Source organism: Epinephelus lanceolatus, chromosome 9 (genome assembly GCF_041903045.1).
Source record: "Epinephelus lanceolatus isolate andai-2023 chromosome 9, ASM4190304v1, whole genome shotgun sequence".
Classification (NCBI taxonomy): Eukaryota; Metazoa; Chordata; class Actinopteri; order Perciformes; family Serranidae; genus Epinephelus; species Epinephelus lanceolatus.
The window spans coordinates 38,836,971-38,850,058 of NC_135742.1; the positions used below are offsets into that span (position 1 = coordinate 38,836,971).

General features: G+C 38.5%; 1 protein-coding gene across 1 annotated transcript in view; it reads right to left on the reverse strand.

Moving 5' to 3' along the window:
* Positions 1-11,008: 11,008 nt before the first annotated feature.
* loxl2b (lysyl oxidase-like 2b) overlaps positions 11,009-13,088 on the reverse strand; it is a 57,361-nt gene continuing 55,281 nt past the window's right edge. The window contains exon 14 of the mRNA XM_033619885.2: positions 11,009-12,197. Within this exon, the coding sequence (XP_033475776.1) occupies positions 12,127-12,197 (71 nt within the window). The 3' untranslated portion in view covers positions 11,009-12,126. The remainder of the gene's footprint in view (positions 12,198-13,088) is intronic.

Here is a 13,088-nt window from a genome sequence, read left to right on the forward strand (position 1 = left end):
CCATAACAAATTGAAAGTTGGGCATACGAAATAAATAAAAATAATTTGTACAGTCGATGCAAAAGGTTGGGCACCCATGGTCAAAATTTTGTTTAAAGTAGTTAAGTGAGTAGAAGATGAACTGATCTCCAAAAGACATGAAGTTGAAGATGACTAATTTCTTCAATATTTGAAGCAAGATTACTTTTTAATTTCAATCTTTTTCAGTTTTAAAATAACAAAAAATAAAAAGGGCCTGAAGCAAAAGTTTGGGCACCCTGCATGGGCAGTATGTAGTAGCGCCCCCTTTGGCAAGTATCATAGCTTCTTAACACTGTTTGTATCCAGCTAAGAGTCTTTCCATTCTTGTTTCGGGGATTTTCACCCATTCTTCCTGCAAAGGCTTCTAGCTCTGTGAGATTCTTGGGCCGTCTTGCATGCACTACTCTTTTGAGGTGCATCCACAGATTTTTAATGATGTTTAGGTCAGGGGACTGTGAGGGCCATGGCAAAACCTTCAGCTTGCTCCTCTTGAGGTAGTCCATTGTGGATTTTGGTGTGTTTGGGATCATTGTCCTGTTGTAGAAGCCATCCTCTCTTCATCTTCAACCTTTTTACAGATGCTGTGATGTTTGCTTCCAGAATTTGCAGGAATTTAACTGAATCCATTCTTCCCTCTACCTGTGAAATGTTCCCTGTGCCACTGGCTGCAACACAAGCCCAAAGCATGATCAATCCACCCCCATGTTTAACTGTTGGACAGGTGTTCTTAGCATGAAATTACGCACCCTTTTTTCTTTAAACATACCTTTCCTCATTGTGTCCAGAAAGTTATTTTTTAACTTCATCAGTCCACAGGACTTGTTTCCAAAAAGCATCAGGCTTGTTTAGATGTTCCTCTGCAAACTGTCACTGCACAGTAGAACAGTGCACCACCACTCCAGAGTCTGCTAAATCTTCCTGCAGGTCTTTCGCAGTTAAGTTTTGATTTGCCTTTCTGACAATCCTATGAGCAGCTCTCAGAAAGTTTTCTTGGTCTTTCAGACCTCAACTTGACCTCCACAGTTCCTGTTAACTGCCATTTCTTAATTACATTATGATCTGAGGAAACACCTTCCTGAAAACACTTTGCTATCTTCTTATAGCCTTCTCCTGCTTTGTGGGCAGCTAGGCAGCTGTTTAGAGGAGCCCATGGCTGCTGACTGTTGGGACAAGGTTTCAGGAATCAGAATATATATAAAGCTTTGAAATTTGAATCACCTGGCCTTTCCTAACAATGACTGTGAACAAACCAGAGCCCTAACAAGATAATTATGGTCTGAGACCCTGGTAAAATAAGTTAAAAGACCTCAAATGTTTTGGGGTGCCCAAACTTTTGCATGGTGCTCCTTTCCATTTGTCACTCTACAATTATACAAAACAAAAAAATAAAATACTAATCTTGCTTGAAACGTTGAAAAGCATGTTTCATCTTTAACTTCATGCCTTTTGGAGATCAGTTCATCTTCTACTCACTAAACTTTTCACAGGTATAGAAATTTTGACCAGGGGTGTCGAAACTTTTGCATGCCACTGTATAACCTACAAATGTAGTATACGTTAGTTTTTATTTCATGCCCTTGACTGCACTTCTTGTTCACTGATGGTGTGTTTTGGCCTTTAGTCTTCTTTGAACTAAGACCAAATTTCCCAGAAAGCCTTGCAATTTATGCAACAAAGAAGACAAGGCTTCTTATACCTTATTTAATTTGCTGAGAGAAAAAAAAACAACATGCAGGAAGCTACTTTTGGTCCGTCTTTCTTTTGCAATGCATTACCACTTCAAAATTTCTGTATTTGCTTTGCAATTTCAGCATTCACACACATGTTTTTTTGCAGGAAATGTGTTTTCTAGTTTGAGCAATTACTCATTTGTATGTAAGAGGGAATGGGAGATCTGTTACGTTATATGGTAAAGTAATATTTGATCAGATGAATTGCACAGTGTATGTCAAATCAGTAAACTGCAGAAATGTGTTGACTTTCAAATCTTTGATCAGCATTGAGTGAATATTATACTTTTATGTTCAGTAAGCCAAAGAGAAAGCTAGTAAGTGCTCTTTATGTTAAGATTTTTATTTCTAAACAACTATTTCCAAGGTCAAGAATGAACTGTCACAAAGAATGTGATATAAATCACTAAAATGTTACTGGCAGCATCTTAACAGTTAAAACATTTCTCTTGATCTCAGCATTACTGCTTTCTGTTCCATGAGGTTTTTCCTTCTCATATATTGGTTTATGTGTGTGTTTCACCTCATTACTGCCTTTGTTTTTTATTTGACTTACAAACACATAAAACCCCCTCTGCAACCTGAACCTGGAACAGACTGGCACAATGTGTTCTGGGTTTCTCTGCAGAAATCTGATCTGTTGACAGTGGGCTGTTGAAGACAAGGATCACAAAAATGTTTCATGATTTCAGGATTTTGTAAATGCTGCCAAAGAATAGTAATAAAGCCATGTATATTTTGTGCCTTCAGAAATATTATATTTTGTGTTTTTCAGGACTACCATGGAGAAGATTTGATAGTTTGATGAATCATCTTGAAAATGATTTATATAATAATGTTGTTGTCAATTTTTCAAGTATTCCTTCACATTCACTGCAATAAACTGTGTTTTCTAGCTGTTTACTCCCACAGAAGCGGAGGGGCTTACACTGAGTAAACGTTTCTTACTTTTCTGAGATGAAAAAGCAAACCAAGAAGAAACAGCACTTTTAGGATATGGAAGCACAGCAACTTCATTTTAAACAATTATAAAAATGGGCCACAGTGGGACCTCATGTAGTCAGTTTTCTGCCAAACATCACACATATAAAACATGATCACGGCTGTCAATGGCCTCATTGAATGCAATATGACATTTGTCAAAGCTTGTCTGTCAACCAAACATTTGTTGTTGGAAGGAGCAGTCATCAGGTCTGAAGAGAAATCCATCGAGTGTGAAGGTATCATGCAAGGTCCTCACTTTTTAAACTGCCCACAGTCCTTTACACAGAAAAAAGGCTTGCACACTGACAAAAAGAATACACACATCTATATCAGTGCATGTCTGTATACACACACATATACACACAATTGCAAAAAGCAACAGTTAGATGGACTGGCTTACATTAAACACCCACAGCTGACTGATGTAACACTGTAAATGTCGTCAGCACACAGGAGCAACCGTATAATGAAAGCACAGAGAGCACAAACACTAATGAAGTCCACAAAGATTAAGGTCACATCCAGGGCTCTGCTATGAAGGTGACAGTAAAACATTTTGGACTGGAACTTACAGTGATATAACTGTAAATGAGTTATCTGTTCATTATAATCTGAATTAAAGGAGTATTCCACCAATTTAGTATTGCACTGCTATAACACTATCAGACTTTTGATGGACAGTTTTAAAAAAAGGATCAGAATCGATGCAGCAAAACCAGAGAACCTCTGACATCATCCACAATGTGAAACGCATGCTGTCAGCTGAGTCAGAGATTCGGCTGTGTTATGCTAGCATCAGCAAATGTACTGCAATTTAATATAGTCTCAAGCAGAGATGAGGAGCGGGCTACTCTTTTCTCAGGTAATACCCCCAGATTTTTTTCATTTTCAAACTTGTAGTCTTCAGCTCCAACTGACGCTGACACAGCTCCCTCTGGGGACACAAAAGGCTTTGTACAACTGTTTCACAGGAGCAGTAGTGCTCCCCAACTCCTGGAAACAGAATGGCCATCTCTGTTTTCTAAAGCTCAAGATGACATATTCAAACTGTTTTGTCTGACCAACAGTCCTAAAGCCCAAATATATTCAATTTACGATTTTAAAAGACAAAAAAAAAGACAAGTAAATACTTACATTGAATAAGCAAAAACTTTTTTTTAAGCTTGCCCAACAGATTACTTTATTGATCTGTTTAAAAACAGTAACATTCCTGATTAATTTTCTGTTAATTATCCATTGATTGATTGACTGTTTCAGCTCAAAGGACGTTACAAACAACAAAAACAAAGTAAGAAACAATCTGAGTAAGCAATGGCGCCCCTGAGGGAGGGCCACCCTGATACAATAGCTGGCCGCCCACTGGCAAACATAATTGGAGGCTGACATCACTGTCTTTAATGCTCCAAACTTATGTTGAGTCCACACCAAATGCAATGCGAATTTTTGCGTCGTGTTACTCGCACAAGTTTGAATGCTAGAATATTTTGTGTTGATGTGCTTCATACACACGAATAACTCATGTCATACACGCCTGAAATCACTGAATCGATGAATTCCGCCAGTCGTCCTCTGCATCATATGTCCCTAGAGGATCTCAATGCTGATTGGCTACTGCGGCGTGAATCAGTCACTGAAGTTCAGATTTTCAACTCTCACGATTAAGTGTACGATGGGAAATCGTACTACTTGCTTCATTCGCGCTGCGTATAATTCACATGTTTCGCACAGTGATACATTGACTAGACATGTAATTCATGTGGTGTGAGGCTAAATTTTTTCATGAGGTTAGGCTAAATTTTGGTGAAGGAACAGCTGGCATGGTCATTTTCAAAGGGCTCCCATGAACGTTCACCTCAAGATATCGTAATGAAAATGGGTCCTATGGGTACCCATGAGTTTCCCCTAAACTTGAGAAGGCTTGTACCCACTAAATCTTTTGTTCCTTCAAATTAAAGCGGTATATTTGTCTTTTTAAAGAGCAGCAGAACCAGCCTATGCACCACATTAAAACAGGACTGCTCAGGGACTCAGACTGTCAACTCTACCAGTATTAGTCTAACACATCAAATAATTGGTTACATTAACTGTCAAATAGTAAACCAAAGTATATCAGTGTGTGTTTCCTTAAAGGTTAAGTATTCAGATCTGAAGAAAGATAGTTGATTGTTGAGTCTCATTCCCAGGTTGTCAAAGTCTCTGACCTTGGGTTGGTAGTCAGACCGAACCGCCAACCCAAAATGTCCATATTTGACGACCTCGGAACGATACTCAGCAATCAACTATCTTTCTCTAGATTTGCATACTGCACAGTTCACCTCTCCATATTATATATACATCAATCACCTTATATACTTCAGCAGAATTTTCAGTCATGGTTTTTGGTTTTGATGTGCCACCCCAAGATTTTCAGTGGCCCCAGCTTGCCATCCCTATGAAAAAATACTAGGGATCCTCTGGATGTTATGTCCTGACACAGAAAATCCATTGCTGTAAGTTAAATCTGAATAACAACAACAGCTCTCCATGTTGTGTCATACTGGATGAGACAGAATGACTTAACATCATTTCTACATTCTGTGCTTTTGTATTCTCAGACACAATCCATAACAGGTCTGCCCATTTTACCATTACACTGTGTTCCACATGGACATGAGGTGAATTTAATTTGTGTGTTTAATTTGGGATTCTCAACAATAAATTAGACCATTGTGGAATAATTCAAGCAGCCCTCTGACAGCCTTGTGCTGCATGCATGGTTATATACCGCATGCATCGATGGCTGCTTTTGCACCATAGGCGTAAACTTCAGGGGGATCACAGGGGACACGCTCCCCTCAGTGTTTAGAATATGTGCATTTGTCCTAGGGCTGCACGAATATGGCCAAAATGATAATCACTTTTAATTTGATCAGTGGTGAGATCACAATTGTTTATCACGATTATTCATTGTTGTTAGGGACTAAATATTTTTATTACACTTTCCCTTTTAAATAAACAGAGAACTTCTTTCACTTCCATGTTGTGCTACATGATTAATTAGGAAATCTTTGCATCAAAATAAGAGGTAAAATATGTTTCTTCTTCACCTGATTCAGTGCATGTCCTATGGATATGTATCTGCCGCACTTTTTTTTTTTTAAGCAGTCACGGAACCATGACGTGCTGCAGCGTCATTATCATGAGTATCTGATGTGTTATCACTGGATGATGATGAGGAGAGGATTCATGTGCACCGGTGCTCTCTCCAAAATCCAAAATACTTCTGAACAACAGATAATGATAGTTGATGATGGATGATTATGTTGTTGCCCGTCTGTAGTCACGACAGTCAGCCAGTTTTTTTCACAGGCTGTCGCTGCAGTAGAGTTCACAGCTCTTCAAAAGTGGAGGCTGACTTTTAGTTTAGAAGCACCTATTTTGATATGCAGCACAGTTTTCTATGAGTGGAGCACGCATTTTGTGGGTAGCCAAATTCCAAATTGTGATTATTATTTGATAAATTGTGCAGCCCTGATTTGTCCACAACAATACAAACATGAAATAAGTGGAGTACTCTTATTTTGACAAAATGAAAGACATTTTCATTGTAAACCGATGTAGAAAATGCACACATTTTCTGGCGGAGGACCCCCAAACCCTATGTGTGTCCCCCAGTGTTGAAAGGAAACCTACACCCTTGTTTTGCACACCCTCCATGTAGTTTCTGTCTGTCTAAGAGCCTTGAAAAAAAATGTGATCTGAATCACCAGAGAAGTTTCCTTCCTGTGTGAATGCTGCAGTTACAGGGGAGACACTGCACATTTGTCTGGCTCTCTGTGGGAGGCAGCAGCGTCGGGGCGAGTCCCCTCGCAGGTCCTCCTACTGTGTGATTGAGCTCAGTTTACACTGCAGCACAACAGATTGCCCAAACAGAGAAATGTGTTGGCTTCACTCCAACATCCACAGCTAGTGTTCTCCTACAGAGAAAGCAGCCGTAATTTAAAGACCGCATAAAGATTTGGGGCAGCTTACTGCCTCAGTTCTAAATGACTGTTCTTATGACAACTGTAATTCATGGGCTTTATGGTTTATTGGATGTACTCTGGCAGAAAAAGTATAATTGGACTTTACTGTAAACATCCCTCCCCTCTACTAGTGGGCTTTGAAATGGGATCTGTCTGTGGTAGATGGGGAAACAGCAGATTGTTTGGTATGAAGATGTACCACTCCTATTGTTTTGGCTCAGAGTTGCATCTTCTGTTCGTGTCTGTGTGGCTTTTCCTCCCACGCAGCAGAGGCACGCAGGTTTGGTGGATTAGAATCTCTAGACTATCTGGAGGTGAGATTGTGAGCGTCTAAAAGCTCTGTGATTGGTTAGGGCGGATGCCTCTTCTCTCCCCAGTGCATGCTGGGACAGGCTCCAGTACCTTGTGACAGTTAACAAGATAAGTGTTGCTGAGAATGGATGAATGGGTCACAAATATATTTACCCTGTAAATTTACTGTAACTCACCTACTCCCCAGAGAAAATAACTGCAAGGTTTGTTAGGAGCCACAAGAGGTCATTGCTGCACCATTATAGGCTTCTGCTGAACTGTGCCTCAGAAAATGATGGGCTGTGTTGAGCTGGTTTTGTTCTTCTGGTTTGTCAAATGAGGATTTAAAAAAAAAAAATCTTTAGAATTCACACACTTAAGGCCAAAAAATGAAGAAATACATACATGCGTAAATACAACAATTCTAGAGGGGACAACACTAGGGGACAATTTAATGTTACTTTAATCCTGAACTCCACCACATTTCCCAGTATCAACGTCTCAATGCTATTTCAAAGTTCTCTCCACACTGCCAGCAATACAACCCTGGTGGAGAATAAATAAATCATTGAAGTGTGTATTACTTTTTACTACTTTTTATTGTCCTGAAAGTATAAATATAATATAATGATATAAATATATCATAAAAATGTCAAGATATTTTATGGCATAAAAAAAATGTTTTAAAAAATGTAAAAAATATTGTATGATTACAAAATATAATAAAAATCACCATAGTATACTATAGCATTAAAAAAAAAATCACATAGTATAGTATGCCATAAAAATACCATTAAAACATCATAGTATAATACGCCATAAAAGTGTCATACAAAATTGTCACTTTATGTTAGGGCATAAAGATATACAAAATCGTAGTATAATATGGCATTAAAAATGTTAAAACATTCATAGTATAATATGACATGAAAATGTCATAAACATTGTAATGGTATAGTGTGGCATGAAAATATAATTAATAATCATAGTATAGTATGGCATAAAAATATCCTAAATAAAGCCACAGTGTAGCATGAGAAGAAATTTCATTAAAAAAAAAAAAAATCTTAGTATTGTATTGCATAAAAATATAATTAATCGAGTCATAGTGTAGTATGTAAAAACAAAGTCATGAAAATATTTATAGTATAGTATGGCATAAGAAAATTATAATACTATATCATAATTTATTAGTTCATTTATACTTTACATTAATAAGCTAAATCTGCAGAGCACCTAGTAGCTAATGTTGTCAAATGCAGTGGAGTAAAAAGTATACTAACTGCCTATATTTAAGTAAAAATATAAAGTGCAAGTACCTCTAAATTGTACCTAAGAACTGTACTTAGTTATAACTCACCTCTGTCAAAGTAGCAAATGAATGTGTATGCAAGTTTCAGCTTTGCATTATGTGATAACTGGTCACTGCTTTTTTAGTTGCTTAAATTTAGTTAATAAAAATAATGCCCATATTCCATTTTTACTATTTGGATTATGGAATCTATTTTGGAAGGAAAATTCTTATTTACAACCACTGTGTGAGACTCTTTTAGGGTGTGCATAAATGAAGTCAGAAACAGAAGGGGTTAAAAAAAAATCACAGCTGCTGCAGTGTAAATGCTGCCAGAGGTGACTGATTGTTTCTCCTACCTCAGGTAAACATATGTGGGAAAAAAAGAAACACTCACGGGAAATCGAGTGCAACAAGAAAGAGACTCTTTCAGCTCACAGTCTGTTTCAAAGACACCAGCTGATGGTAGTGTGCTGAGCTCAAGTCACTCAAGTCTGTGCTGTAATCTGTCGCACAGTGGTTTCAATGCAGAGGAGGGAAGGATGTTTAAGATAATTGATGTTCACGTATCAAATATCAAACTTAAACAAAATGCCTGCAAACAGCAGCTGCGAATTACAGTTTTTGTTATGGAAAATATGTGAAGCAGGGTGACGCGCAAAATATAAATATAGTGAGGAAAAAATGAATAGAAACAACATTTAACAGCAAAGATTTGGTTGCTCCGTAACTCAGACCTTTATTATAGTTTAACACACAAAGCAATTTATTTCTCAGTTCAAGTATACTGTTAGTATACATAATGTAGCTGTTCAACACGTACTGCACCCTCAGAAAACAGAGGACCAGTTTGATAGCACCATTATAAAAAAGTACAATAAAACAGGATTCACACACACATTATTGTACGTAACATATTATTTTAAAACGAGGAATAAAACTGTAAAAAAAAACCTAACTTCAGTAACAGTAACTAATATCTGCAACTCTTAACGGGGAGAAACGCTATTCCATGAGCTTTCTCTGAGAGGATGATACCTGTGCTCTTGTGTTTCCTTGTAAAGGCAACAAATAACGGCTGAAACCTTCCTGTATGTGAAAGCATGATACTGTAGAACAGTCCTATGATCCTCATGTAGAACCAACAGCGTGCCACTGGCTGTGGAAGACTTAAGACACATTTCAGTAACACATACACTCATGTGTCTTAAAGAAAAGTTCAGAGCAATTTTTCAATGAATCATTGATATTTTTATTATTCAAAGGAAGAAAATAGCCCTTTTGACAAACATTAAAAAAGCTCTTAAGCCTTCAAGACTATGAGTGCGTGTCTTTGACTGCTAGCTTACAAGCAAAGGTCAGACAGAAATTTGTTGGCAGTGTTGCTGGTAGCCTACCATGTGCTACAGCTGACTAGCTAATTAGCTATCTACCCCGCAATGGTTGGTAGCTCTTTCAGCTAAGATAAGCTACCTTCTTGTACAGTAGATATGAAGAAGATATTAGAATATGATAGCTTGAAAGTTAATGTGAGATGGTTCAAAGTTTGTCCTCTTTTATGTTGTGTCTCAGACTGCTATCTGGCTGTTACTCAGCCTCTGATACAACAGTGTGTTTCTGCTTTAAGGCCTGGTCACAACTAGAAAATGGTACAGCAGAATATATTCATGTGGCTTTGCATAATATTTGGCTCTAGTAGTGATGTAGTGACTATAGTATCAGGGCTAGTTGGTAAATTGCTGTGGTTGCCTGGTGAGACATTAAAGCGCTAGCTATCTGGGCTGGTGCTAGTAGGGTAATTCCAGTGCTCCCTGAGTCCATGTTCCCAGGGTCCTTTGTTCCCCAGACCTACATATGTACTCGCCAAGACTCCTATGTTTACAAGGTTCTTTGTTTCCCAGATTTATATAGTACATAATGGGAACTTGACACAGGGTCCCATGTTCCCCAGAAACTTGCAAAAGATCAGTTATCAAACTCAAAATCTTGTTAGCTTAGCTCGATCATAAGCAGGATAAAAACTTCACGCAGTTTTTTCGAAAGACACATTTGTAGGCCTACCATCACTTCCTGTCTCATAAATGTCTCCTCTTTTGTGGAACAGTTTTACTCGAACAGAGCAGGTTAAATAAAAGTTGATGGTGCAACACAGCTGATTAGCAACGATAGCTTTTGCACAATTTGCACTCATCTACTTTGCACCAGCGAAAGGATACACTAATTACAATGATTTAATTGGAATGATTGGAAACTGCAGCAAAATGGAGCTGTTTTAAATGCTGCTGTGACCAGGCCTTTGTGCAGTTAGATGACAGAAGACGAGACAAAGAACCAATGGCACAGACTGGCTATGTCGTCCTAAAAGCAGACTATAAAACAGGAACCTACAGAGTGGATCGGTAGGCTGTAAAGCAGGCAATTTATTTTCGGCTGGACTTTAAGTTATAAAAAACTAGATTTCTAAGTGGTATTAAATTGGTCTTTAAAGATGGTGGGTGTAATGAATCTGAGTGTTTTATAAAGGCACTGAACGGGGAGAGAAAAAACGTAGATATATTAGCTTCAAAAGCAAAATATTGCTACATATCATAAAAAGAATTATGGATATATCAGAACAAGACAGTGTCTGGAAGCTGACATCAATCTCAAAGTTACCAAAGGGAGGACATAACCCAGTTCTAAATCAGTATTTTTTTTTTTTTTGTTGTTGTCAATTTTGCACAGTAACTGGAAAACTACTATCAGTGCTGGTCAAAACTAAAACCTCTTAGGTAATGCATACTATAGTGTAAATTATACGTAAATCTGTGGGTAAAATTTGCTTAAATGATTTCTAGACTAACTGAGATTGCTTCCAACACACACTGGGACACCAGTGCTCACAAAGGATGATAGTGCGACTCCTCTTTGAAATGTGGCCTAATCAGATTTGATGCAAAGACTACAGTCCTTGTTCGTGTAGAGCAATTTGAGAGAATATATGCTCCAGTTATTTAAAAGAAGGCTTTGGGGCACTCTGAGGCGTCTCAGTATGTGATAGTTCAGCCTCGCTGGATTAGTTTTACAGCTGAATCAAGCAATTAGCACTTGTAATTTGTGATGAATGGGCTGTTTGCTTTTTGAGGACTTGTTTGTGCCGCAACTTGATTTGTAAACTCCTCAATTAAGATGTGAAACTTCAGCTTGAATAACTGACATGCAACAGAAATGCTCAGTTTGTCTGTGGAACATAAACTCAGTGTATGTGTGTAAGAGGCACTTTATGAAAAGTGGAAGAACACTGACTTTATTTCCAAAGACAGACCACTGCTATTGTTATCCACGGTTCCTCTCAATCCTCAGGCGACCTGCCACTGACAGGGAAGCTTTGAACAAAAAGTGTTGCAGCAGGGTTCTGTTAAAGTGCTGCACTTCAAAGAGGACACAGTCTTGATGACATTCCCCAACACTGCAGCTTGTGTAAAATACCTGCCACTTCCCGGCAGGTTTATTTCATCACTCATTTAAAAGAAAAAAGTTACAAGGCACAAGGATAGCATCACCAATCTTTTGTTCTTAACATGGAAGTGTTGGTAAGGCTGTAGCTGCCTCTGTTTGGACCGGAGGGGGAAAACAATACTTTTTCAGCCGTGGGGGAAGGAGGGCTCTTCCTAACAGAAGGGGAAATGTAACAAGATATTTTGACCAGGGCAGGGCTGACAGGGGGAATCCACCACAGATGGAGATGCGGAGTGGTTGGTGGGTTTCAGATGGCCTTCCTGCAGGAAGGGGGACTGCCAGTCGACTCATCTCCTCTGCTTTGTCTTTACCTGTGGGTCACCTGGTTGTTGAGGAGCCCTGGGAACGTCTGTTCTGTTTCGATGCTTAATGAGCCACCTAGCAGAGACAGACAAAGTTACCGTCGCCACACTTTTTCCTTGTCTCACATCTGATACCAACACTTTCAGTAAGCTCCAGTGATAAATGTCAAAGATTTCTGCCTTGCTAAGTGCTCAGACTGCACTTCAATCAGCATATCAGATAATAAATCAGAACATTAAGTATACTTTATATTGTTTCTCATAGCTGTAACCATACATATTGTAATATATATACAGTGGCATGCAAAAGTTTGGGCACCCCTGGTCAAAATTTCATTTACTGTTAATAGTTAAATAAGTAGAAGATGAACTGACTCCCAAGAGGCATGGAATTAAAGATGGAACATGCTTTTCAACGTTTTAAGCACGATAAGTGTATCATCTTTTGTTTTGTACAATTTTAGAGTGAAAAACGGACAGGAGCACCATGCAGTTTAGGCACCCCAAGAGATTTGAGCTCTCAGATAACTTTTACCAGGGTCTCAGATCATAATTAGTGCTATGGCTTGTTCAAAATCATCATTAGAAAAAGCCAGGTGATGCACATTTCATAGCATTTGTAAATACTCTGACTCCTGAAACTTTGTCTCAACAATCAGCAGCCATGGGCTCTGAAGGCTATAAGAAGATAGCAAAGTGTTTTCAGGTAGCTGTTCCTCAGTTCGTAATATAATTAAGAAATGAGAGTTAACAGGAAAAGTGGAGGTCAAGTTGAGGTCTGCAAGACCCAGAAAAGTTTCTAAGACAGATGCTCATAGGATTGATAGAAAGGCAAATCAAAATTCCCATTTGACTGCAAAAGACCTGCAGGAAGATTTATCAAACTCTGGTGTGGTGGTGCAGTGTTCTACTGTGCAGTGACACCTGTACAAATATGACCTTCATGGAAGAGTCATCAGAAGGAAAC